The sequence below is a fragment of the Opisthocomus hoazin genome, chromosome 16 (genome assembly GCF_030867145.1).
Source record: "Opisthocomus hoazin isolate bOpiHoa1 chromosome 16, bOpiHoa1.hap1, whole genome shotgun sequence".
NCBI classification, from domain to species: domain Eukaryota; kingdom Metazoa; phylum Chordata; class Aves; order Opisthocomiformes; family Opisthocomidae; genus Opisthocomus; species Opisthocomus hoazin.
The window spans coordinates 15,380,195-15,406,865 of record NC_134429.1 but is presented as its reverse complement, the minus strand read 5'-3'; the positions used below and the strand labels follow the sequence as shown (position 1 = coordinate 15,406,865).

Sequence of the window (26,671 nt, the reverse complement as noted above, 5' to 3'; positions counted from 1 at the left end):
AAATCTTTTAACCCCCTTAAAACCCCTTAAAAAACCCTTAAACCCCCCTTAACCCCCCCTTAAAAAAACCCTTGAAAAAATCCTTAAACCCCCCTTAAAAACCCCTTGAAAAAAACCCTTAAACCCCCCTTAAAAACCCCTTGAAAAAACCCTTAAACCCCCCTTAAAAACCCCTTAAAAAAACCCTTAAACCCCCCTTAAAAAAAAACCCTTAAAACCCCTTAAAACCCCCAAAACCCCCTTAAAAACCCTTAAAAACCCCCTTAAACCCCCTTAAAAACACCCTTAAACCCCCGAAAAACCCTTTCAAACCCCCCCCCCAAATCCTTCAAACCCCCTTAACGCCCCTCCAAAGCAGGGGGGATCCCCCCTATCCCTCTTTGCCCCCCCTCCCCCAATTCCTGCAAGCCACAAGGAAATGATGATATTATAGAAAACAAAACAAAAAAAGCACATTTTTATTCAAATCCAAAACCCCACAAAAACCTCCAAAACCAATGAAAATCCACAAAATGAGGAGGGAAAAAAAAAAAAAAAAGGGATCCGGGCTTGGTTTTTTTTTTTTTTCCATTTTCCCCCTTTTTGCTCTCCCGCGTCTGACACAACCTTTGCTTCCTCGCAATAAATATACAAAAATAGAATAAATTAGGTTAAAAAATAAAAGGAAAAGGTAACACGGGCAGATCAGCGTTAAAGGGGGAAAAAAAAACCACGCAAAAACCCGGCAGGAGAGGAATAAATAGGGAGAAAAAAAAGAGCAAAAAGAAGCCAGTTTTGGGGCTGAGCCCTATTTTCTTTTCTTGAAATGTGGGGAAAAAAAAAGAGGAAAATCCCCCAAAATACCCCCCTCCCAGCCCAAAATGAGCTTGAAATTTAATTTTCTTTTTTTTTTTTGGGAGGGGAGGAGGATGGGGGTGACACCCGTTTCATCCCCAACCCCGAGGATAATATTAATAATAATACTATTAAAAAACCCTTAATAATAGAAATAATAAATAAGCCCCTCGGGGAGGAGGGGGGGGTCTTCATTTGGTTACTTTCAAGTCCTTTTGGGGCGCGGGGGGGTTACACGGGGGCCCCCCCGGCGCCCGCCTGCTCCTGCAGCCCCAGCAGGCTGTAGGCGATGCGCTTCTGGTGCCCTGGCAAACGCACCCCGATTTTCTTGATGTCGCTGGAAATAAAGGGGGGAGGAAAGAAAAGAAAAAAAATTCAGGTTATTGGGGTGGAAAAAGCCCAAAACGGGTCCAGGGAGGAGCGGGGGTTGGGGGAGGGGATCCCCTGGGGATGGATCCAGCCCGGAGCATCCCCTGGGGATGGATCCAGCCCCAATTTCCCCGTTTTTGGGGGGCCCGTCACTGCCTCCCCGCCCCAGCCGGGCCGTTCCCGGGGGACGGACAGACGGACACGGCTCATCCCGACCTCTCCGGCCGGATCCTGGCCAGGGAATGTCTAATTTTATCCCGTCCCTCGGGCCAGCAACGCCAACGCCACGGAAGCGGCTTCCTTTCCCAGCACATCCCCGTCCCCCTGGGAGCTGGGAGGGGATGGCTGGGGAGAGCAGGGGGACACCAAGAGGGCACCCCAGAGGGACGGCATGGGGATAGCAACCAAGGGGACAGCATGGGGATAGTATGAGGACACCATGGGAAGAGTATGGGGAGACCAAGGGGACACCATGGGAACAGTACGGAGACACCCTGGGGACACTGAGGGGACAGTATGGCGGACACTATAGGAAGACAAAGGGGACAGCATGGGAAGAGTATGGGGACACTAAAGGGACACCAAGGGAAGAGTATGGGGGCATCAAGGGGACACCATGGGAACAGTGTGGAGACACCATGGGGACACCAAGAGGACACCATGTGATGAGTATGGGGAAACCAAGGGGAAATTATGGAGACACCATGCAGACACCAAGAGAACAGCATGGGAAGAGTATGGGGACAGCAAGGGGACACCATGGGGAAATTATGGAGACACCATGGGGACACCGAGGGGAGAGTATGGGGACACCAAAGGAAGAGTATGGGGGCATCAAGGGAAGAGTATGTGAACAGTATGGAGACACCAAGGGGAGAGTATGGGGCGACCAAGGGGACACCATGGGGACAGTATGGAGACACCATAGGGACACCAAGGGGACATGGACTCACTCGCTGGTCATCTGCAGGACCTTCTCGATGGTGCTGTAGCCTGAGGCCATGAAGTGCTCCGTGTACTGGGGCATCCTGATGGACTCCAGCCACTCGGGGACGGAGCGGAAGGGGACACCCTCCGAGCCGCTGGTGCTGGGCAGGCGGATGGAGACCCTGGGGGGCACGGGGAGGTGAGAAACCGGGCAGGAACAGGGGGAGCAAAAAGGGTGCCGAAAGGGGAGGGGGCAAAAATGGTGCGGAAACTGAAAGATGCAAAAAGTAACGCAGAAATGAAACAATCCCCAAATGATGCAGAAATGCAAAGGTGAGAAAAAATAAGGGAAAATGGGAGGGGGCAAAAAACCGATGTGGAAACGGGAGGGGGCAAAAAAAATCATGCGGAATTGGAAAGACGTAAAAAACAACGCAGAAATGGAAAGGTGCAAGAAGTAATGGAAAAAAGGAAGAATGCAAAAAATCATGCCAGAAGGGACGGGTGCAAAAAGTAATGTGAAAATGGAAGGATGCAAAAAATGATGGAAAAAAAAAAAAAAAAGATGCAATGAAGATGAAAAAAAGAGGATGCAGAGATGGAAGGACACGGAGATCACAGAATCACAGAATGGTCAGGGTTGGAAGGGACCTCTGTGGGTCACCCAGTCCAACCCCCTGCCCAAGCAGGGTCACCTACAGTAGGCTGTAGAGGACCTTGTCCAGGCCCTCTGGATGGATACGGAGATGGAAGGATGCGGAGATGGAAGGATGCGGAGACGGAAGGATGCAAAAAACGATGCGGAGATGGAAGGACGCAAAAATAATGCAGAAATGAAACAATGCCCAAAAAACGATACAGAAATGGAAAGACACAAAAAATGACGTGAGAATGGAAGGATGCAAAAAAGTCATGCAGGAAGGGAAGGATGTGAAAAATGATGCAGAACCAGAGAGGTGGAGGGGGGAAAAAAAAAAGCACCAATGCAAAAAAGCAACGCCTACACGTCAAGACGCACAAACCAAGGCCTCAGTGCGAAGATGCGAGAAGCAACAGCGACAGCCCGATGCGAGATGGAACGTGGGAAAGCAAACATATAGTGCAAATAGGGCAAAAAAAAAAAAAGAGCGAGGCGTGACACAGACATTCCCAGATGTGAAAAGGAACGCAGGGACGCGAAGACGCAAAGAGTAATGCCAAGAGTGGAAATGTAAAAAATAAGGCAAGAATGCTAAAAAGCAAGAAACGCTGAAAAAATACCGCAGGGAAAAAGACAAAGTTAAGACGCACAAATGCAAAGAAGCGGGAAAGACCGCAAGAACTGCAAAACCAATTCAAAACTGGAAAGGTGTAGAAAAGAATGCAAGCATATAACCTGGGAAAGTCAACTCAAAAAAGCACGGAGGCAAAGAAGCGTGCGAGAACGCCGAGAGGGAAAAGGCAAGACGGCGCAAAAAAAGAGCGCAAGGCTGGCACGACGCGCGAAGCGGCGGGAGAAGGTGAAAGGGATGCAGAAGCGCAGCGGCGCGAAGGGGGATGCAGCGACGTGGAAGGGCGTGCAAGAGCGCGAAGGCGCACGAAGCGATGCGACGTGCCGAGGCGCGGGAAGCCGCGCGATGCTGCAGAGATGCAAAAAAAGCTGCAAGAACACCGAGGTGCCAGCACCAACACAAAAACGCCGAGGTGCAACACGGAGGGCGAGAACGCAAAACGGCAAAAAACAATGCAAAAAAAGGGTAAAATTGCAAAAAAAGATGCCTAAAAAGGGGCAAAACTGAAGGGGAAAAAAAAAAAAAAAAGGCAAAATGGCAAAAAGCAATGCAAAAAAGCCAAGGTGGGAAAGAGCGCAAGAACGCAGAGATGCAAAAAGCTGCGCAAGAACGCCGAGGTGCAACAAGGAGTGCGAGAACGCAAAATGGCAAAAAAAGATGCCAAAAAAAAGGACAAAAATCACAAAAAATGATGCAATAAAAGGCAAAATGGCAAAAAAGGATGCAAAAAAGGCAAAACCTGCAAAAAAAGATGCAAAAAAAGGCAAAAATTGCAAAAAAAGATGCAATAAAAGGCAAAATGGCAAAAAAAGGATGCCAAATAAGGGCAAAATTGCAAAAAGCAATGCAAAAACGCAGAGATGCGAGAAGCCGTGCAACGATGCAAAGGTGACAAAGAGTGCGAGAATGCAAAACGGCAAAAAACGATGCCAAAAAAGGGCAAAGTGGCAAAAAAGATGCAAAAAAAGGCAAAATTGCAAAAAATGATGAAAAAAGTCAAAAATTGCAAAAAAACAATGCAAAAAAAGGGCAAAAATTGCAAAAAGCAATGCAAAAACACAGAGATGCGAGAAGCCGTGCAATGATGCAAAGGTGGAAAAGAGCGCGAGAACAGAGATGCAAGAAAAGGTGCAAGAATGCCGAGGTGAAACAAGGAGCGCGAGCATGCAAAACGGCAAAAAACGATGCCAAAAAGGGGCAAAACGGCAAAAGACGATATCAACGACATCAAAAAAGGGCAAAATTGCAAAAAATGATGCCAAAAAGGGGCAAAACACGATGCCAAAAAGGGGCAAGATGGCAAAAGATGACGCCAAAATGCAACGCTGCGCCAGCGCGTGCAGGAGCGCGACGCTGCCAATTGCTCCCCCCTTCCTCACCCCCACCCCATCCCGCCGCTCACCGGGGGTCGAAGTCGGCCAAGGCCGTGAGGGACTCGGGGGCGCGGACGAGCTTGTCGAGGATGCTGACGATGTCGGCAAACTTGGGGCGCCGGCCGCGCTCCTGCTGCCAGCACTGCATCATCAGCTGGTAGATGGCCGAGGGACAGTCCAGCGGCGCGGGGAGGCGGAAGCCCTCGTTGATGGCCTTCATCACCTACGAGGAGGAGGTTGAGCGGTGTGTGTCCCCCCAAAAAGAGCTGTCCGTTGGCAAAGACAACCCCCCCAAAACGGGTGGTGGAGGAGGGCGGGTGCTCACCTCGTGGTTTGAGAGCTCCCAGTACGGGCGCTCGCCGTAGGACATCACCTCCCACATGACGATGCCGTAGCTCCAGACGTCGCTGGCCGAGGTGAACTTGCGGTAGGAGATGGCTTCGGGGGCCGTCCAGCGGATGGGGATCTTCCCGCCCTGTGACAACGTTGGGGTCAACTCTGCACTCCCCCACCATGGCCAACCACCCCACCTTGGTGGCACTTACGCTGGTGGTGTAGGTGGCTTCGGGGTCATCTTCCAACACCCTGGAGAGCCCAAAATCGGACACCTTGCACACCAAGTTGCTGTTCACCAAGATGTTCCGGGCAGCCAGATCCCGGTGGACGTAATTCATGTTGGCCAAGTACTTCATGCCGGCGGCAATGCCCCTCAACATCCCCACCAGCTGGATGACGCCAAACTCCCCCTCTTTTTCCTGGGAAAAGGGGAGAATCCAACCTCAGATCCATCCCTCGGCCCACCTCCCGTGGTGGGTTTTGATGGTTCCACCACCCCAGTAATCCTGGACGGGGGCTGGAACGTTGCCACCGTGCTTCGCCTACCCGCAGGAATTTATCCAGCGCACCGTTCTCCATGTACTCCGTGATGATCATGAAGGGCTTGTCTGTACCAAAAAAATAAAGGACACAAAACGGGTCAAAAAAACTCAACACCTCTCCCCCCAAAAAAACCCCAAACCCTCCCAAACCCAACACCCCAACCCAACAACCCCCCTAAACCCCCAACCCAATCGTTGCTCAAAACACCCTATTTTTATATAGCATTTTTGGGGGTGTTTTGCAGGGAAATTGTTTTTTTTTTTGGTAGGGAGGGGGGGTACTCACACTTGGAGACGACCCCTTCCAGGCGGATGATGTTGTGGTGGCAGAACTGGCCCATGATGGTGGCTTCACTCAAGAAGTCCACCCGTTGCTTCTCTGTGTAGCCCACCTTCAAGGTCTTAATGGCCACCGGCACCTCCTTCTTCCCACGCTTCAGGGTGCCCTTGTAGACCTCCCCAAATTCACCTGCTCGGAGGAAGGGGGGGAGGTTTAATCCCCACCCTGGTCCAATTTTGGGGTGTCTTTGGGGTGATGAAGCCACCTACCGGCACCGATGACCTTCTGGCGGGTGATAAAGGATGGAGGGATCTCAGTGGTGAACTTGAGCATGGCTTGGTTGGGGTCTTCGTAGGTGTGTGGGTCAACGTAGGTCTTGAGGGGCTTCAGCTGATCTGTGGGGTGGTGGTGGGGGGGATGTCAGCACCCATGTCACCCCCCCACCCACCCGCGTTGACCCCACCATCACATTGCTCACCTGACTTCGAGAAGTAGACATCCTCGACAGACTGGCGTGGCCGTGACCTCCTCCGCCTGTAGAAAAGCAGCGTTTTGACCAAAAAAAATTACCCCTTCCCCATCTTTAGTGGTGGAAAAATGGTATTTTGGGGTATTCTGGAGGGTTTGGGTTTTTTTGAAATCTCCTTACCGCCGGAGGACATAGAGGAGAGCGGCCAAGAGGAGGAGGACGAAGAGGACACCAGCAATGGAGCCACTGATGACAGCGGTGGATGCCATGGCCTCAGCGCCTGCAGTGACGATTCAGGAGGGTTTTGGGGTGAACCATGCACCCCCTGGATCCCCCACCCCAACATCCTACCCCCGCCTTGGTCCTCACCCTCGGGCAGGGTCTCGAACTCGTGCTGGGGGCTGTAGGCGCCGTGGCCGTCCGAGGTGAGCGCCTGGACCCGCACCACGTAGGTGGTGGCAGGGGACAGTTTGGGGATGGTGACGGAGGTGCCCTCGCAGCGCAGCACCGAGTAGCTGTTCTCATCCACCTGGGGACATGGGTGGAGGTGACACAGATGGAAGGGGGACAGGGACGGGGGCAAGGATGGAGGTGACACAGATGAAGGGGGGACATAGATGGGGGCAAGGATGGAGGTGACACGGATGGAAGGGTGACACGGATGGAAGGGTGACGTGGGTTGGGGCAAGGATGGAGGTGACACGGATGGAAGGGTGACATGGATGGGGGCAAGGATGGAGGTGACGTGGATGGAGGCAAGCATGGAGGTGACATGGATGGAAGGGTGACGTGGATGAAGGTGACACGGATGGGGGCAAGAATGGAGGTGATGTGGATGGAAGGGTGACGTGGATGAAGGTGACACGGATGGGGGCAAGGATGGAAAGGGTGACGTGGATGGGGGCAAAGATGAAGGTGACATGGAGGGGGGACATGGATGGAAAGGGAGACGTGGATGGAAAGGGAGACGTGGATGGAAAGGGGGACACAAGGATGGAGGTGATGGATTTAGGGGTGGTGGGCTGAAGCCACCACACAGGACGGACCTTCTTGCTGTAGGTGACCTCGTACTTCCAGACCCGACTCTGCTGCCGCGGTGGCACCGTCCAGGAGAGCACCAAGCTGGTGGCCGTCCGTCCATCCAGGCTCACCGACGTCACCCGGGGCGGCTCTGCCGTGGGGACAGGGACGTCACGGAAGCGTCCCCGTGGGGAGACACGGACCTCACGGAGGTGTCCCCATGGGAGACACAGACCTCACGGAGGTGCCCCCCGCGGGCGCAGGGAAGGTGTGGGAGATGCTGGTGGCCCCTCACCTGTCTGGTTGACGCTGATGGTGGCGGTGGCCAGGCTGCGGTGGTGGCTGTAGAGTGACACCCCATTCCGGGCTTCCACGGTGAAGGTGTAGTTGACGTGCGGCTCCAGGTCGGTGACGGTGACCCCCGTCCCCGTCAGCCCCCGGGGGGGCTGCGAATAGCGGACCCCCCCGTCGCAGGGCCGGCACTCCCCGCTCTCGAGCCAGCACTGCTCGCAGGTGACGCTGTAGGTGACGTCCCCGCGGCCGCCTGCGTCGGCGGGGGGGGACCACCGCAGCTGCACCGCTGCCCCCAGCCCCACCGCCGTGACGCTTTGGGGGGGCGAGGGGGGACCTGGGGGGGGGGACAGAAAGCAGGGTCAGGGGGCGGGATGACCACGCCGTGCCTCAGTTTCCCCCCAGATTAAAAGGTCACTTACGGGTGCAGGGGTCGGCGGGGGGGTCGGCGGGGGCGCGGAAGAAGCCGTCCTGGCAGGGGCAAGCGGCGGCGGCGGCGGGGGAGGGCAGGGTGTGCGCCGGGCAGGGCTGGCAGCCCCCCGGGGACACCGCGGCCTTGAAGGAGCCGGGGGGACAAGCTGGGGGGGGACACACACAATGACACCGGTGAGACCCCAGAGACCCCCTCCCCACCCACAATATCCCCACCCAGGTGGGTTGGGGGGGGGGCATCACCCTCCTGAGCACCAGGAATGGCGATTTTAGGGTATTTCCCCTTATTTTGCAGCTTGTTCTCTGTGTCCCGGGGGGGGGGGGGGAATGGCCCCCCCCCCCCCCCCAGCCCCCCCATCTCCGGGCTGAGCCCTGCCACGCTCGCTGCACCAGTGATGCTCAAGGGTGAGGGGGGTTCGGAGGCTAACACCTCATTTCTTCCCCCCCCCCGGGGCACCCTGATTTTAGGGTATTTTGCCTCATTTTGCTCCTTCTGCTATAATTGAGCCCCCCCCGCCCACCCGGCTGAGCACCCCCGCGCTCACCGCACCGGTGACGTGTCGAGGAGCTGGGGTGGGGTTTGGTGCTGCCACCTCATTCCTCCAGCCCAGCTTGGGGATTTTAGGGGATTTCACCTTATTTTACCCTTGGGACCCCCCCCCTTCACCCCCCCTGCCCCAGCCCCACCCCTGCGCCCCGCTGCGCTCGCTCAAGGTTGTGGATCCAGGATGGGGAATTTGGGGACCAACTCCTCATTTCTCCAACCTCCCTCCAGCATGCACCGAGCTGGGGCGTCCTCAGCCCCCCCAAACCCCCCCAACCGCGGCTCCTCACCACCCCCCCACCCCAATTTACCCCCCCCAAGCGCTACCTTGGCAGCTCTCCCCGACTCTCTGGTAGCCGGCGCGGCAGAGGCACTCCCCGATGAGCACCAGCCACTCGCCGTCGGCGTTGCAGTGCAGCGCCGGAGCTTGGTCGGCCACCGCCTCCTCCACGCAGGTGCCCCGCACCTCGGCCAAGGTCTGCGAGTCGGCGCCGGCCACCGTTTCGGGGAAGCGAGCCATCCCCCGTAAAACGGCCGGGCACCTCTTGTAATAAATCCGCACAGAAAGCAAAGCCACGCAAGCTCCCAGATCCTGGAAAGCCAAGTAGAAACCTTTGCGACGGAGAGGTCCCACCGATCGCACCTCGACGTTGAGTTTCACGTTGCGGGCGACGAAATCCTCCTGGACGGTGATTTCATCCGGGGCGATGGTGTCGATCTTCTTGAATTGTCTCTTCTGGAAGTTGGTGCCGTAATCCACGTCGGATTCGGCGTAGTAGAGGTTGAAGGTCTCCTTGCAGGAGCCGCCGCCGGCGCTGGGGAAGCTGTTGCAGTCGCGGACGGTGAATTGGAGTTCGATGAAGATGCGTTCGGCCACCCCGCGGTAGATCCAGTTGGTGCGGAGCCAATTCTCCTGCTCGCCCTCCAGCACGTTGCACACCAAGTACATGTAGATCAAGGAGTCGTTCAGCACGTTCTGCAGCAGGTCCCACTGCCCCCCGAGAGAGAGAAATGGGGCTATGGCGGGGGAAACTGAGGCAGGGTGGGTGGTGGCCCTGGTCCCCATGGATGCACTTGTCCTCCTCTCTGCAGATGTCCCTGTCCTTATCTCCATGGATGTCCCCATCTCCAGTGATGTCCCCAATGCCATCCCCAGTCCCATGTATGTCCCCATCACCATCCCTACAGAGGTCCCCATCCCCACGGAGGTCCCCATCCCCATGGACATCCCCATGGATGTCCCCACCTCCATCCCCATGGAGGTCCCCATCCCCATGGAGGTCCCCACCACCATTCCCATGGAGGTCCCATCTCCATCCCCATGGAGGTCCCCATCCCCATGGATGTCCCCATGGATGTCCCCACCTCCATCCCCATGGAGGTCTCCCATTCCCATGGAGGTCCCCATCTCCATTCTCATGGAGGTCCCCATCCCCATGGAGGTCCCCATCTCCGTCCCCATGGATGCCCCCATGGATGTCTGCACCTCCATCTCCATAGATGTCTCCAACCCCATCCCCAGTCCCCATGGAGGTCCCCGTCCCCATCCCCAAGGATGCCCCCACCCCCATCCCCATCCCAATGGACGCCCCCAGTCCTCATGGATGTCCGAATCCCCAGTCCCCATGGATGCCCCCATCCCCATGGAGGTCCCCATCCCCAGTGCGGGTTCTCGGGGAGCTGCTGGCCAGCAGGGGGGGGGTCCCCGGGTCTCACCCCTTTGCCGTAGGGCTGGGTGAGCCAGCCCAGCTCGCCCTGCGCCTTGGCGAAGTCCAGCAGCACCACTGCGGGGAGAGGAGAGGGGCGTCAGGGGAGTGGGTGCCAAGCCTGGGAGATGCCACCAGGACCTCCAGACGGCCCCAGGACCTGCAGGTGCCACCCATACACCCAGCTGCCTCTTGGACCCGTGGGTGTCCCTGGGACCCGTGGATGTCCCCAGGACCCATGGATACCCCCAGGACCCATGGATGTCCTCACCACCTGCAACCACTCCCAGGACCCCCAGATGTCCCTTGGACCCACGGATACCCCCATTCCCAACAAACTCCCCATGAGAAGACCCCCACGAGAAGACCCCCACGAGCAGAGGGGAAACCGAGGCAGCGCTCCGCGCCGTGCCGAGGGCAGGCAGACCTGCCGTGACATGTCGGCCGCCCCGGCGAGGGCGGTGGCCGGATCCAGCGCCCGGGAGAGGAAGAGGAGGCCGCCGAAGGCCGGGAGGGAAGCGCTGACGGGTGCCCCCCCCCCCCCCCCCCGGCAGTGAATCACCCCCCAGGAATGCGCCCGGACGCCCGGGTTCACGCCGGAGGGACGCTGGGTCCCAACGGGGTGGGGGAGTTTCGGGGACCCCCCCCCAGCTGAGCTGAGAACGGGCAAACTCGTGACATGCCCCAAGGGGGCAAAATCTGGAGCGGGGAGTGGGGGGAACCCCAAGAACCTGGCTGGGGGGGACGCAGGCGGGTCCGTGTCCCCCCTCCACGCCGTGCCCGGGGTCAGGAAGGATACCGGGGCGGATATCCCCGCTTTCCTGCGGCTGGAAATTCCCTCCGCGCGCCTCCGGAGAGCGGAAAGCCGGCGGGAGGCCGGCGCGTGAGCCGAGTTGGTGGGTTCTCTGCGGGGTGTCCCCCCCGTCCCCACCCCGGGGCTGAGTCAGGGGAGAAACCTGGGGCTGTGGCTGTTGAGTCAAGGGGTGCAGCACCCAAGGGCGCACCCACGCCCGGGGCCACCGGCGCTGTTGGCACCCCTGGTGCCATCACCATCGGTGTCTGCAGTCCCTCTGCCACTGCTGTCACCGCCATCACCACGGCCATCATGGCCATCATCCCCACCACCTCCATGGCCATCACGGCCACCATGGCCATCACCCGCACCACCTCCATGGTCATCACGGCCACCATGGCCATCACCCCCACCACCTCCATCACCACCTCCACGGCCATCAGCATCTCCATTGCCATCACCACCTCCACGGCCATCAACATCACCACCACCATTACCACCTCCACCACCATCACCACCTCCATCTCCACCACCACCCCCTACACCACCATCACCTTCCTCGTCCCCATCTGCACTGCCATCTCCATCTCCCCCTGCATCCGCAGCCCCATCACCACCGCTGTCACCGTCCCCACCTGCGCTGGCACTGCTGTTGCCACCACCATCACCATCATCATCACCATCATCATCACCACCACCCTCCTCCACATCTACATCCTTGTCCCCATCCCCAGCTGCGTTTCCATCCCCATCTCCATCGTCATCCTCATCCCAATCCCACCCCCTCCCACCCCAGTCCTGTCCCCATCCCATCCCAATCCCCCCCTCTCCCCGTGGACGCCCCAACCCCGGGGTGGGCAGTGCAGGACCCGGCCAGGGCACCCAGCACCCCCCCCACCTCATCCCACCGGATTTTGCCCTTTCCAACTGACGGGAAGCAAACCCCCCCCCAAATCCCGCCGCTCTCCCAACACTTTCCCCTTTTTCACCCTCTTTTAGCCCCCCAATCCCGACATCCCCGAGGATCCCTCCCGGGAATCGGCGCCCCAGTCCCGCAGCCGCGTCGGGGTGGGCGGGGGTCCCGGCCACGGGCTCACCCCGCTCCCCCTTCTCCTTCCAACTCCTCATTTCAGGATTTTTCACCTCATTTCTTTTTTACGGGAGCATTTTCCATCCAACCGCCCCCCCCCAGCCTCTGATTTATTCCCACTCGGGGCCGGACCCTGCCACCTTCCCCTCGAAAAACGACGGATTAAACCCTTCGGACGGGGTTTTTAGACACCTCGTGTTTTTAGAAAATGAAATATATATAACTGAAAAAAAGTAACTTTTTGCCTTTTTCCTACCCAAGCTCCCCGCGGCGAGCCCCGGGCGCAGGCCGGGACGCTGCTCGGTTTTCCCAGCGCTTTTGGGGTTTTCCTGACATTGTTTCCCAGCTCTCCGGGCCGGATCCTGCCCGCCCCACGGCCCAGGGGAACCGCTCCCCTTGAGGCCGATTTCCCCCTTTTTGGGGGTGTTTTTGCTTCAGTCCCCTCCACCCCAACCGCTCTGGTGGACTTTATTTTTTTTTTTTGGGGGGGGGGGGGGGGGCACCCAGCAGCACCCCGCTGCGCCAGCCGGGTGCTCTGCACAGGAAAAGTTGCCCAAAACTCTTGAGTTTCCCCCCATTTCAGCTTTCCCCCCTCAAATTTAGCTCCCCCCCCCGCACCCGTTTTAGCCCCCCCTCCGTTTTATCTCCCCCCCTTACCTTAACTTCCCCCTCCCCGTTTTTAACATTTTCCCCCCGCGTTTTTAACTTTTTCCTCCCTTTTTTACCTTTTTCCTCCCCGCTTTTAACTTTTCCTCCCCCTTTTAAACTTTTTCCTCCCCCTTTTTTAACTTTTTCCTCCTCCCCTGAATGTGCCCCGGCAGCCGGTGATTCACTGCGGCACCCATGGGTGCCCCTTTTTATGGGGAGGCCCCCCCCATCACCCTTTATTTGGGGGGGCTCCCCCAGCCCCCAAACCCACCTAAACTCCCTCCAACCCCTCCGGGTGCCCCCCCAGCACCCCCGTAAGCGGGTTTTGGGGTGCCCCCCCCCCGAAGCGTGCAGCTCACCTTCCTCGGCTGCCAGAGGGGTGACGGCGGTGAGGAAGAGGAGGGTGAAGGCCGGGGGGGAGCCCGCCATGGCGGCGGGGGGGAGGAGGGGGCCGGGGTGCGCCCCACAACCGGCGGCACCCAGCGCTGTGGGGCGTGTGGGGCTGAGCACCCCGCTCCTGTTCATTCATGTCCCCAGTGATGTCACCAGGCCACGCCCGCTCTTAAAGGGACAGCAGCGGCTCCCAGTACGGACCAGTATGGCACTGGGAGGGCCCGAGCCTGAGGAGCGGGGGGGAGGGGGATGCCCCCCACGGGGGAGCGCAGCCATGGCGGGGGTTTTGGGGCTGGGGGTTTTGGGGTGTGTGTGTGTGGGGGGTTAAAGGGGGTTAAAGCGCCCACCGCCCCCCCCTTTCATTCATGAAGCGGCGTGGGAAGGGACGGGGGGCGGCAGCCAATGGCGGCAGGGGGCGTGGCCAGGCGGCTACTACCGGCCACTCCCCCCGCCCACCAGTCACAGACCGGAGGGGTGGGGGGGGGGCTGGTTTGGGGGGGCGATGCCCGCGTCCCCCCTCCTTTCCCGCGTCCGGGAAGAGGCCGGACCAGAAATCGGCTTTTTCCGGCCTAAAAATCGTGCCGGTTTTCCGCCGGGCCGGAGGGGGAAGGGGATCGGCACCCCCTGGCACCCCAAAGCCCGCAGCACCCCAAACCAACAGCACACCATCCCAGTCACCCCAGCACCCCCATCGCCGACACCCCCCAGCACCCCTATCCCTGTCACCCCCCAGCACCCTGAAACCCCCCCAGCAGCCCCATCTGTCAACCCAGCACCCCAAATCCCCCAGCACCCCCATACCCCCAAATCCCCCAGCACCCCAAATCCCTGACACCCCCAGCACCCCGACACCCCCCAGCACACGGATACCCCCCCGCACCCCAAAACCCCCCAGCACCCTCATTCATCAACCCAGCACCCCAAATCCCCCAGCACCCCATCCCTGAAACCCCCAGCACCCCAAAACCCCCCAGCACCCCCATCTGTCACCCCAGCACCCCAAATCCCCAGCACCCCATCCCTGACATCCCCAGCACCCCCCTCCCTAACACCCCCCAAATCCCCCAGCACCCCCATCCCTGTCACCCCCCAGCACCCCGACACCCCCCAGCACCCCCATCCGTTGCCCCAAATCCCCAGCACCCCCAATCAAGTGAACTGGGGCACCCCGGGATCTTCTGGGTTGAGAAACGTGGATTTTACTCTCACAGCGGGGGGAGGGCAGAGCCCCCCCAAACCTGCCCCACCGGAAAGGGGGGGGTCAGGCTGGGGGGGACCCCTCGTCCCCCGTGCCCAGGCCGGCGGCAATCTGGTCCTGCCGCCAGAGCCTCTCGACCAGGGCGTCGAGGAGGGGGGCGACCTGGGCCAGCGCCCCCCGCCCCCCCCCCGCCCCGGCGCTGCCCGCCCGCAGCACCTGCAGCCCCCAGGCCCCCTCGAAGGCTGCCACGTCCCGCTCCGTCACGTCCGACAGCGGGGACAGGTCAAATCTGGGGGGGGGGGGACACACCAGGTTAAGGGCAAGAACAACACCCAGAAAATCTCCCCCCCAAACCTGTAAAAAAAAGCGGGTGCTGCCGATCCATTGGTGTAACGACGTGTGCACGTTCTCAGCCCACCAAGGCACGGAGTGGTGGGAAATACAGGGTGGGCAAACCCACTTGTAGGGGGGATGCGTGGTCAAAGAGGACACTGACACCCCAAAAAATCCCCCTGGGGGGGGGAAAAGCCCCATAAGAATACACAGGAGCTGTGAATCCATCAGTGTAACAAAGTGTGCACGTTCTCAGCCTACCACGGTACTGAGTGGTGGGAAATATGGGGGTGCAAACCCACTTGTGGGGGGGACACATGGTCAAAGGGGACACTGACACCCCAAAAAAATCCCCGTGAGGGGAGAAAAGCCCCATAAAAATACACAGGAACTGTGAATCCATCAGTGTAACGAAGTGTGCACGTTCTCAGTCCACCAAGGTACCGAGTGGTGGGAAATATGTGGGTGCAAACCCACTTGTGGGGGGGCACACATGGTCAAAGGAGACACCGACACCCCAAAAAATCCCCCTCAGGGTGGAAAAGCCCCATAAAGACACATGGGAGCTGTGAATCCATTGGTGTAACGAAGTGTGCACGTTCTTAGCCCACCAAGGCACTGAGTGGTGGGAAATACGGGGTGGGCAAACCTGCTTGTGGGGGGGACGCATGGTCAAAGAGGACACCGACACCCCAAAAAATCCCCATGGGAGGGGGACACAAAACCCCATAAAAATACACAGGAGCTGTGAATCCATTGGCGTAATGAAGTGTGCATGTTCTCAGCCTACTGCGATGCCAAGCGGTGTGAAACACAGGGCTGCAAACCCGATCTGGGGGGATGTGGACCCCCCGAGGAAGCCCCCCAAGAAGGATACTTGGTGCCGACGACCACCTTAACGAGGTTTTCTTCGCCGGGGCCGACTATCCGGCTCATCTGGGCTGGCAGCTCCTCGAAGGACGAGCGGTCGGTGAAGGAGAAGAGGAAGAGGATGGCGTCTGCTTCTTCCTTACAGGCCTGTGGGGGGGTGGGAAAGCAGCCATTACAAGGGGGTCCTGTGCCTGTGTGTCCCCCCCCGCCCCGTCCCCGACTCACGGGCAGGAGATGCTCGAATTTTTTCAGGGCCCCGTCCCCGCAGTCCCAAAAATGGAGCTGGAAGATGACGGGGCGGTCGCTGGCCCGCGGCTTGGCCGGCCAGAACACCGTGCTGGCCTCTATGCCTAGGGTGGGGGGGGACACACGGCCACGTCACGGTCACCCTTGGGTGACAGCGGGGGTGCCACACGCGTCCCCGTCCCCCCCTCCACGCACCCAGGGTCTCGTGGTGGGTGGGGGGCACGGGGGTCCCCGCCAGCGCGGCCACCAAGGCCGTTTTGCCAACGCCGCTCTTGCCCGAGACGAAGAGCTTGTAGGTGACGGTGGGTGCTGCCAGGGCGGGGGGCAGCGCCGGGCGCTCCAGCAAACCTGGGGGGTGGGGGGAAGGTGTTTTGGGGTGCTGACACCCCATTTTTTTTTGGGGGGGAGGGTGTGTAGCAGGGTGGGGGGCTCACCGAACACTCTCCGCTGGTTCTTCTGGAAGATGGAGTCCAGGTAGGGGCGGCCGGCGGGGGAGAGGAGCCAGCCCGGCTCCAGCGCCGAGCCCCCCCGCGCTGCCATGTGCCCCCCGAAACCTGGGGGGGGGGGCAGGGAAGAAACACCCCCCCTCCCCGCTCCCCCCTTTCCCCGTGGGGTCACTGCACCTCAGCCTCGGGGGAGCAGGGTGGCCTCTTCTGACCCCCCACCCCCGGGGGTCCCTGCACCCCCATGGGGGCCTTAACCCCCCCTCCAGGGTCCCTGTGGCCCCCCCGGAGTCCCTGTGCCCCCCATATGGTCCTTGACCACCCCCCCCCAGGGTCCCTGTGCTCCCCCACGTGGTCCTTGACCGCCCCCCGGAGTCCCTGCACCTCCCCGGGGTCCTTGACCCACCCTCCAGGGTCCCTGTGCCCCCCCCGAGGTCCTTGACCCCCCCTCCAGGGTCCCTGTGGCTCCCCCAGGGTCCCTGTGCTCCCCCATGTGGTCCTTGAGCCCCCCCCGGGGTCCCTGCACCCCCCCGGGGTCCTTGACCCCCCCCCGGGTCCCTGTGCACCCCCTCGGCGTCGCAGCATCCTCCCGTGGGATCCCTGACTCTCCCCCGCCGGGAGGTCCCTGTGCCCCGCCAGGGGTCCTTGAAGCCCCCCATGGGGTCCCTACACCCCAAACCCTGCAAAGGGGACGTAGCACCCACCCCTCCCTGGGGGTTCCCCCTCCCCCCCCCCCCCCCCGCGCTCCCTTTAAGGTGCGGCCCCGCGCCTCACCTGCGGCCGCTTCCGCCTTGGGGTGACGTCAGCGCGGGGGGCGTGGTCTCTCCGCGCCCCCGCCCCGTTACCGCAGCGCATGCGCGGGAGGTGGCGAAAGGGAGACACGTGGGGGGGGCAGACCCCGACCCTATGGATTGGGGGGGGGGCGGCCCCTGAAGGCTATGGGAGACCCGACCCTATAGACTATGGGGGTTCCCAGCCCTGTAAGCTACAGGAGAGCACCACCCTATAGGGTACGGGGGGGGGGCACGCCTACGGGTCACGGGAGACCCCCGCCCTATAGGGTGCGGGGGGGGGGCATAGGAGACCCCGACCCTACAGGGTATCAGGGACACACCTAGGGGTTACGGGGGATATCCCCACCCTATAGGGTACAGGGGGGCACGCCTATGGGTTAGGGGAGACCCTCCACCTATAGGATGCGGAGGGGCAACCCTATGGGTAACGGGAGACCCCCACCCTATAGGGTACGGGGGGGGCACGCCTATGGGTCACGGGAGACCCCGCACTATAGGGTACGGGGGGCATGCCCATGGGTCACAGGAGACCCCCACCCTACAGGATATGGGGGGGCACCCCTATGGGTCACAGGAGACCCCCACCCTACAGGATACCGGGGGGCACCCCTATGGGTCACAGGAGACCCCAACTCTACAGGGTACGGGGGTCCCCACCCTCTATGGGCAACAGGAGACCCCCACCCTATAGGGCTTCTCCCTTCACCACACTTTGGGGTCCCCACCCCCAATTTCCAGCTCCCCCCCCCCCTTACCCTGAACTGTCCGTTGTCCCCCCAACATCAGCCCCCACCTTCCCACTTGCTCCGACCCCCCCCGGTAGAAATATTGCTCGTCTTTTACCCATAAAGACCCCAAATCCCCCCTTCCACCCCCAAACTTGTGCGGGGGGGTCCTCTCCCCGGCATTTCCACCCCCTGCCCCCCTCCCCGAAAGCACCGACCATCCGTTTCTTTTCCTTTTTATTTGTTAAACTGCTAAAAATTCACCGGGATTGGCAGAGGAGGGGGGGGGGGGAACCCATTAACCCCCCCATCGACCCCCCAAACGTACACAAGGTTTTAAATACCACCAAAAATCGCTTCTCACTCCCGCGCTCAGCCCAGCCCGGGGTGCCAACGGGGGGGGGGGAACCTCGCTCACAGCACCGGCGGCTCAGGGCGGGGTGCGTGATGAAATTTGGGGTGAATTCCTCCTCACCAGCGCGGAACATGCCTTTCCGTGACCGGCGGGGTCGGAGGAGGGATGGCCCCGGCTTTGGGGCCCGCTGGAGGGATTTTGGGACCGCTCGAGGATGGAGACGACGGAAACGTCGGGAAAAAGCCCCCCCAGGCCCGCCGAGCCGCCCTCCATCCCTTTTTGGACTCTTTTTTTTGGGGTGGATGCCAACAGACATGCAGAGGGGAGGAGGGAAGCGACGCCGAAGCGCCCACCGAAGCTTGGAAACGGAGGAGAAATCTTTCCCAGATCACCTTCGGCGCTCCTGAGGTTTTGGGGGGTCAAAATTGCCTTTTGCCTTCCCTTCGGAGAAATCCAATTTGGGATCGGAGCGGGAGAGGCTGGATTTAACGAGGGATTTATTTACAGAGGTGGAAACGCCGCCGCCGAAGCCAAACCCTCCCCGTCCCCACGCGGCTGGGATGCGATTTAAGGCTCCGACCGGCAAAAAGCTCAGTGGGGATTGAGGGGAGGGGAAAAAAAACCACCCCCAAAACCAAAGCAGAGGGGGAAAAGGGGCCACGTCATGGCGCTGCCGGCTTGGGGAGGGTTCCTGGCTTTTGGGGTGGTGGAGGTTGTTGACCAAAACCTGGCAGAATCCACCCAATTTTTCCCCTCGCCACCATCTCGATGGGGAAGGAGAGGAGGGAGGCTGTCTCAGAAGGATGCGCAGGTTCCATCCCTCCGGATTTTTACTGGTTTGAGTCTCTGTGGGTGTGCTGACTGCTGTCGAGGCTGCTCCTGCCCTCAAATTTACCAATATTCATCCTTTTGGCTTGAAAAAAACCCTGTTCCCAGGCTGTGAGGTGCGGGTTCAGCCTTCAACGCATTTGGGTTGTTGAGCGAAACAAAACCTTCAAGTCTAGAAGGGAACCAGCAGCCAAATTTCTCCGCTTTGGGGGAATAATGGGATTTTTAGAGTAAATAGGGAGGTTTTTTTGCTGCTCAGAGGGCATCAGGGCTGATCCCGAAGCCTGATCCAGCACAGGGCAGGGAGAGGAGGATGCTAACGCCCGGCTAATCCTTAGTATTTTTGGCATTTTGATGCAAAAAACCCTGTCCTTTCTCCTCCTAACGGTCCTGGGCGGAGGAAAGGAACAAGGCTGGCAGGCCAAGGGGGCGAGAGGCATAAAAAAGGCATCGCGCTTGTGTCGAGCGAAGGCTTGCGGCGCTGGAGGATTCCTGCCGGGGTACTGCTGCCGTTCTCCCTACGGAGCCAAGCGCGGAAACAATCAGCCCACAGCCTCCTGCCTGCCGGTAGTTGGGCTGCTCGCATAAAACCCATCCTCCTCGCACCCCGCGAGGCGTTTCGGAGGGATACGAAGCCTCTCGAACCCCCAGAAAATAAACCCCACCTCAAGCAGCAGGCAGATTTCCCTGCCTGCTCACCCCAAATCCTCGGCTGGGCCGGTGGCGGCGCAGCTCCTTCCCTGCCTGTAAACACGACTCGCTTAACTGGGGTCTTACTGGGAAGCAGCGGGGCAGCGCTGGAGGTTCTGCTCGGACTTTATTAGTTTCTTGCTCCCTAAATTCACAGTTTGAACGCCTGCGTGACAGAGCGAGGGCTCGGGAAGGAGAGGGAAGAGCCGCGGGGAGGGAGGGGAGAAGGTGACGGCAGCCAGGGGCTCGGGCCGCATTATCTTTTTGCTCGCACAAAGTACAAGGCATTTGTTTTGGGATAGTATTTCACGTTTTGTTTCTTGTCCATGAGGCCACCGAATATGATTAACTCCCCTCGGCCTTGCACCACCGTGTGTAAACTGGTTTCGGGCGGCCCCACCACCGAACTGCTGTTGAACACTTTCCATTTGACTCGTCCTTTCTCCTTGGTGTCTTTAATGTCCAGCACGTACATCTGCATGGGTTTGCAGTTCATGCTCTGGTATAAAGGCTTCCCCACGTTGAGGGACTGGGGAGGGTGGTGGCCCAGGCGGCGGGCGATGGGCGGTAAGGAATGGCCGTCGCCTTGGGCAGAGCCCGGCCGCGCCGCCGAGCCCGTCTCGGTGCCCGGCGAGCCCGGGGAGGAGGCCAGGGGAGGGCTGAGCGCTGCGGAAGCCGAGGAGCCTTTGGAGGAGAGGGCTTTGACGGCCTCCAAGCTCCTCCGGAGCGCGCTGGGGGAGACGGCCCCTGGGAGGGAGCCAGTGACGTGGGGCGGCGTGTGGAGGCCGTTGGTCTGCTCGGGTGGGTTCCTCACGCTCGTGCCGAGCGTCCTGCCCTCCGCGCCGTCCATCTGGCAGACGACGGAAGCCGGTTTCTGTTCCCAGCTCAAGTCGACGGATCCCAAACGCAGGTCTTTCTGCTCCGGCAGCGATCCCCGTCGCGGCGCCAGGGCGAGCCCCACTTTGAGGTCGTACCCTTCAGCTGCAGAAGGCGTGCTGGGCGATACGACCTGCACGGGGCTGTCCAAGGAGGCTCCGCCGGCCGCCGCCGCTCCGGGCGATAAACTCCCGCCGTTGAGTACCGGGGAACTGTCCCCTCTGGATGGGGAGAGGCTGCCTTCCCGGGAGCCCGAGGGGGTTTGCCTCTGCGCTCGGGGTCGCAAGGTGCCCCAGCGGCCGTTGACGCAGGGAGCCTCGTCCGTGTTCCTGACAGGAGACTGGGAGCGGTATTCCCGCGTTTCGGGGACCAGGGCGGGCGGCGTGGCGCTGATGGGAGATGGGCGAGAGTTCAAGCTGGGGCTCAGCGGGGCTCTCCCGCTGGGAGCTTGGCTGAAGACCACAACGCACTGCCCCACCTGGAAGAGCAGAAGAGGAACGGGTTACAAATGGCAGGATGACCCTTTGTGCTGTACTGGGGGGAAAAACAGGGGGGTCCAGAGAATTCTGGGCAGGCAATAAAGCTCAAGGGATATATAGGAGAGAGCGGAGAGTCCACCGTGTCCGTACCCTGCAGGCAGGATGGCACCACAGCTCCGGGGCTCCGTGGTCTTCGTTCTCCACCTTGAGCGGCTGCCACGTCCAGGGGTTCGCGTGCATGTGCAGTAACCAGGCATCTTTAAACAGCTGTGGAGAAAAGCGTGACAGATTTAGGAGCCCAGTTTGAGATTTAGGAGCCTGGTTTGCTGCTGAGATCACCCCAGCAGAGGTAGGAGCGGTGCTTTGCTGCTGCAGACAGAGGAGAGGTGACCCAGATCGGGATCTGACCACCCAGCAGGGACTACACCCTACCGTGGCCATGGACAAATCCCTTCATCTGCGTTTTCCACCCCAGTATAAAATCAGGGCTAATTCTTCCGAGGCTCAATTAACCTCAGCGAGCTGCTGAGATAGTGCCCGGGGTGCTTTTTTCTTAATTAAAGCAGCTCTAGCAACAGCTAGACAGCTTCTCTGGAAACTTGACTGCGTGGGTGCCCAGATTTGCAGGATAAAATGCCACCTGGGTAACGTGCAGAGTCCCCGCTCGCCCCAGCCCAGCACTCAGGGCTCAGTCACAGCGAGACGCAAGAAGTTCAGGCCCACGCTCCCCCCAGGATACTTACTGCATTGGGACCACCACAGCCACCGAGGATTAAAATGGTTTCGTTGTCTATTACGATCTGGAGGGGGCAAAGAACAGCGTTTCAGAGCAGGAAGGACGCGAAGCCGTCCCCAGCGCTTTCAGCAAGGCCTCCAAGTGCAGGCAGAGCCAGGTTACGGCTTCTCAGCTGCGCAGACGCTGCTGAATTTTGTCTGCCCAGGGATGAGGAGTGGAGCTGGGATGGAGAGCCGGTTTTGCTGGGCCCGAGGCAAAGAGGGATGCAGGATTCACCCCACTGCCTCGTCCTGAACGGCTCCCAGACCCGTTCCTCTTACAGAGGACAGCAATTACCCTTCCTGAAGCTGAGCCAAACAGCAAGGGGCTCAAGAGCCCTCTTCAAACAAGGGAGAAGGATTCTCTGGGAGGGCACGTGCTTGCAGCAGTATTTGTTAGCTGCTGGTGGTGGGCGAGCTAGTCCCTCAGTCTCTTTGCCAGCGGACGGAGATGAAGGTGCCTTTGAGCACGACCCACCCGATCTCTTTTGGGTGCCCTGCGAGGCTGAGGCGATCTGCACGCTGGGCACCACCGACCGTCCTCCTGGGAACCATACGGGGAAGGCACGGACGCGAGCTGCGACGGAGACAACCGCATGGAGCTGGGTGACTCCGGCGAGCTCCCTGCCCCAGGCAGGCAATAAAACAGGCGCTGCCAGACCCACGATCCGAGCGGGTACAATCCAGAGTCGCTCAAACCCAGAATCAGCAGAGCGGAGCAATCAAAAAGCCCCGAGTCAAACCAACGTGTGATAACACTTCATTGATCTTCAACGCCACGGGGGACGATCGCTGGGTGAAAACAGCAATTTGTCTTCTAGAAGTGCTCGTTAGAGTTCTGAGTCATGTGCCAGACACGGCGCGGTACCTGCCCGAGCGTCAGGGAGATTAAAAGCGCACACTCGCAGAACAGATGGCTGGGGAAAACAAGGGCCCGTCGGGCAAAGGCTGCAAAGATAACGCCGAAATCGGGCGCTAGCTTTCAGGCGACCTGCTGAGAGCTGCCTGAAGCTGGAAATGAAGCCGTGTCTGGTTTATCTTTGGCAGCGCGTGCTGGTGCTGGGGAGCTGAGCTAGCGAAGGAGAGCTCACCTGAGACTGGCCACCTCGTGGGTGCGGGCTGGGCCCAGAGATGTTGGGCTTGGACCAAGCCCACTGCTCGAGATCCAGCACCCAGACGTCGTTGCTCCTGCAAGGATGAGACAAGCATTGACGATACACCCAGGCTCTCTGGGTGTCTGAAACACGGGTTCAGGGCCGAGTTTTATGGCAGAACTGGGTTTTCCACAGGCTGAAGCCTTGAGGGGATTCGCTGTGAGATGTGAAAGGTGCGCTAAGGCAGCCCGCAGACCCCAAAACCCTGCAGAGACTTCCTTTCAAAATGCTGTGAGCTACCCTGGGACCACTACAACACGCTCCTTGTTTGCAGGAGCCTTTGTCAGACACCCTCAGCCCAGACTTACATTTGCCGAGATCCCAGCGAACCCCCAAAAACGATCATTTTGTCTTCGATGACACAGGAGGAGTGTCCTGCCATGGGAGGGGGGCCATGGGTGGTCACGATGCAGTTCCACCTGGGGAAGGAGGGAGGAAGACGTTCACCACTGGGTCGGAAAGCAAAGCGCCGGACGAATGGCAACAGCAAAAATCCCAGGGGCCCGCAAAGTCCTCAAGAACACGTTACAGAGGAAAACCTCAGGGAAAACCTCTGAAGATCCAAATAATAATGAAACTAATTAGAAATACTAATATGCCAAACATTTTTAAAGCACGACAAAGTCACAAGGCCAAGTTGGAAATATTGCCACTTTCAATTAAGTTCGCCCTGAATGATTTCCAACATGGTTTAATGACAGCATCTTAACGACACTGCCCAAAAGTGCATTAGCTAATTGACACTTTTGATGATGAAAAGTTCTCAATGAAAGAGGAGCAGCAACCATCGCTGCTTTGATACAGCACTCGCTCCTTGCTCACTCACAAGCATCAGTGAGAAAGCCTGGTCTAAGACCAGCTGAACAGTGTTTAAAGGGAAAAGGAAAATTCCTGCCATCTCTGTGGTCACTGCTGGATGCTTGCTTAAGAGTCCTGGGGCTGTAAAGGACGACAGCGAGCTTACTGGAACGGTTCAGACACCGCCTTTACCACGTCTCCCTTGGAGGACCCACAGGAGCTCTGAGTTTTGGAGCACTGCTAAAAGCCAGACCTCCAGGAGTTAAGGCTTTATCTCCTCCTTTCCTCGGAAAGACCTCACTGACTTGCAGCCGAATCGATTACACGTTTAAAGCATTCGCATCCAGATTTCCCACCTGGCTGGACGGGAACACCTGGGGAGTCTGGCATGTTTTCGGTACGAGCCGAGAGCTGTACGGAAGCAACCACCACCCCAGAGATGCCACGCAGCAGCGTGCGCACGGCTCTGGTGTGCTCTGGTGGTTTTTTGGCTTTTTTTTTTTGTTTCAGTAAGAGCATCGCAGACACACCTAGGAAACCAAGCCAGTCCCAGGCGGGCTCGGAGAGACACCCTCCGGCATTCCTCCAGCTGCATTAGACAAATTTTTACAGGATGAAAGCCTGGGCTTCGAATCCAGATGGGCTCTTACCAGTTTTTGGAGGGCGAGTAGGTATGGATTTCGTCGAAGAACCTCTCTGGTTGGTGCAGAGGGTAAGGGCTAGGCCGTGTCCACCCACCAAACAGCACAAGCAAGTCCCTGTAAACCACCAGTGTGGCCCCGGCCTTGGGCGAGGGGTAGGAACCTGGGCAGGGAAAAGAAGGGGAAGGTCAGGAAACCACACTCCAGCACAAGCACTGAACGGCACCAGTTTTACTGAAGTGCGACAACACGGAGACTCCACCTTTGAAAAAAAAGAAAAAGCAGAAAAAAAGGCAAAATTAGAGTTTGGAGCCTGGGAAGAAAGCTACTGCCAATTTGTGTCACTGTAATTAGTAGGAGCCTGAAAGCACATTTCATGTATGGCAAAACATCTGTCACTCACTGGCAGGAAATTGCTAGCTTTCTAATGTATCCCTTGAAATTATTGCTTTAGCACTGAATAAAAGCAATAATTACCTCCGAATACCTAGTAACTTCTCCCCAAGGAAGGAGGTAGAACGAATACCGATTCTCACGCATCCGGTGTCGCTGGCTGCAGATTGCTGGGGTGCTCACGAGTGGCAGCGTGCACCGAACCCCGTTTTCTGTGAAGTGGCACAATTAAACCCGAAACGCTTTGTTGGGTGAACTACAAATCAATCCTTGAGTCTGCAGAATGAAGCGCTCCTCTAAAAATCCCCGAGGGACTTCTTGCTTGGCTCCGCAGGGGCCAGGGACCTCCTGAGCAGGACCTGCGCGGGGAAGACGACGGGACCTCTCGGGCTCGGTGCTGTCGCCATCAGAAAATGCCGTGTATCCCGAAGGTCTTCCTGCAGCACAGCAAAGTGCTGAGCTCACCGCTCAACCTACCGCTGCTCTGCCCACCGCATCGCTCCCTAACCGGCTCGGAGCAAGAGGAACTTCAAAGCAAAGAGCCCCTTTGTGAGGGCAGCTATCAAAGGATGGGATCCCTTTGAATTTATGTCAGGGAATCGGCCACGGTCCGCTGCAAAAATACAAACCCCGCCTGCTCCAGCAGCCAGAGGTGCTGTCACTACCTCGCTGATGTGTTAGGCACTGAATTACTTCCCAGCAAAAGCCAAAGCCTCTCCAGCCAGGTCTGACGTGTCTGAGCATCCTCCCTCCCACAGCTGTCACCAGCATCGGGCAGATTCCTCCACCTCTGCTGTCACACTTTCAAAATAATCATAAATACATCACCTGAAAAAAACGGATGCGCGTGCCCAGCAGCAGGAACCAGGGGCAGCGCCAGGGCAAGGCTGCGCACGTGGCCACAGCAGCACCATCGCCCTCCCCAAAAAGGCTGATGCACCAAACCAACCTCTCTCCTCCAATATCTCCAACAGGACTCTGAGAACCACTTCTAGCAGGTAATGACATGCAGAATGGAGGCTATTTTTAAAAGAAACCAGAGCAGCTATTTTAAGCTGCTGCAGCCGAGAAAAGCAATTCGATGGCGATGGGTTCCAGGTGGTGGGTGGCCAGAACCCAGCCAAAAAGCAGCCCCTGGCCAGATGCGGAGGAGGTGGCTGCAGAGTCCCCGAGCCTTTCTCCAGGGACAAGGCACATCTTGCTGCTGCCCTCAACTATACAGCTGCAGGGGGAAAAAGGGAATAAAGTTGTGCAGGAAACAATTCTTGTGTTGGGGCACATATATAGCGTGGCCAGAGCTATACCCAAGGTCTCCCTATAGATGAGAGTGCCAGAAGAGGGTCACATTTGGTTACTCTTTGTTCACAGATTTCAGTTTTCCTGGCTCGTTCCGTGGCTGTATGCAACTCATTAAGCCACACCAGCAGGTTTCCAGCCTGAATATTTCCCCGGCAGAGCAGAAGTTGCCCTCCCAAGCTTGGCATCGCAAACTAGACTGCTAGAAACCTTTCCACCTGGCTTGCAGAGAATCGGCTGGGTGGGCTTCTCCATCAAGGACACCACAGGCTGAAAGGTGCTGGGTTTAAATTGGGTTATTTTTAAACAAAAAGGGTTAGCTGGAGAGGTACTAGGATGCAGAAACAGACCAGCACTTTGCTCAGCAAGGTCTGGGATGGTGCAGTGAGAAAAGCCACCGTCCTACTGCTGCAACCCGAAGGTCAACCCCAGCCACAGACACCGAGACGGTTCCCAAGTG

General features: G+C 58.7%; 3 protein-coding genes across 6 annotated transcripts in view; all 3 read right to left on the bottom strand.

Moving 5' to 3' along the window:
* Positions 1–427: 427 nt before the first annotated feature.
* EPHA2 (EPH receptor A2) lies at positions 428–13,962 on the bottom strand. The gene is given in 18 exon segments (XM_075437187.1): positions 428–1,171; positions 2,157–2,312; positions 4,804–4,997; positions 5,100–5,249; positions 5,320–5,529; positions 5,657–5,718; positions 5,939–6,121; positions 6,202–6,327; positions 6,411–6,466; positions 6,582–6,681; positions 6,771–6,930; positions 7,448–7,572; positions 7,717–8,049; positions 8,135–8,290; positions 9,016–9,679; positions 10,405–10,472; positions 13,285–13,366; positions 13,368–13,962. Coding segments are annotated over 18 exon segments (3,018 nt in total). The 5' UTR covers positions 13,455–13,962; the 3' UTR covers positions 428–1,065.
* Positions 13,963–14,494: 532 nt separating this feature from the next.
* Positions 14,495–17,238, bottom strand: CPLANE2 (ciliogenesis and planar polarity effector complex subunit 2). Of its 3 annotated transcripts, none has more exons than XM_075437362.1 (6): positions 17,183–17,238; positions 16,400–16,565; positions 16,161–16,313; positions 15,945–16,069; positions 15,727–15,866; positions 14,495–14,820 (listed from the first exon to the last, which is right to left on the bottom strand). In XM_075437362.1, exons 2-6 carry the CDS (start codon positions 16,503–16,505, stop codon positions 14,580–14,582), a joined length of 765 nt encoding a protein of 254 aa, XP_075293477.1. In that variant the 5' UTR covers positions 16,506–16,565; positions 17,183–17,238; the 3' UTR covers positions 14,495–14,579. The 3 variants fall into 3 exon arrangements, with proteins under 3 accessions (XP_075293477.1, XP_075293479.1, XP_075293478.1); XM_075437364.1 differs by having other exon boundaries at positions 14,495–14,805; XM_075437363.1 differs by having other exon boundaries at positions 16,400–16,519; positions 17,183–17,230.
* Positions 17,239–18,166: 928 nt separating this feature from the next.
* The window catches only part of FBXO42 (F-box protein 42), a 50,641-nt gene continuing 42,136 nt past the window's right edge, over positions 18,167–26,671 (bottom strand). For both annotated transcript variants that reach the window (XM_075437365.1, XM_075437366.1), the window contains exons 5-10: positions 24,532–24,685; positions 23,392–23,502; positions 23,021–23,117; positions 21,899–21,955; positions 21,306–21,422; positions 18,167–21,154 (exon numbers count right to left, since the gene is read on the bottom strand). In XM_075437365.1, coding sequence (XP_075293480.1) covers positions 20,057–21,154; positions 21,306–21,422; positions 21,899–21,955; positions 23,021–23,117; positions 23,392–23,502; positions 24,532–24,685 — 1,634 coding nt within the window. In that variant the 3' untranslated portion in view covers positions 18,167–20,056. The remainder of the gene's footprint in view (positions 21,155–21,305; positions 21,423–21,898; positions 21,956–23,020; positions 23,118–23,391; positions 23,503–24,531; positions 24,686–26,671) is intronic.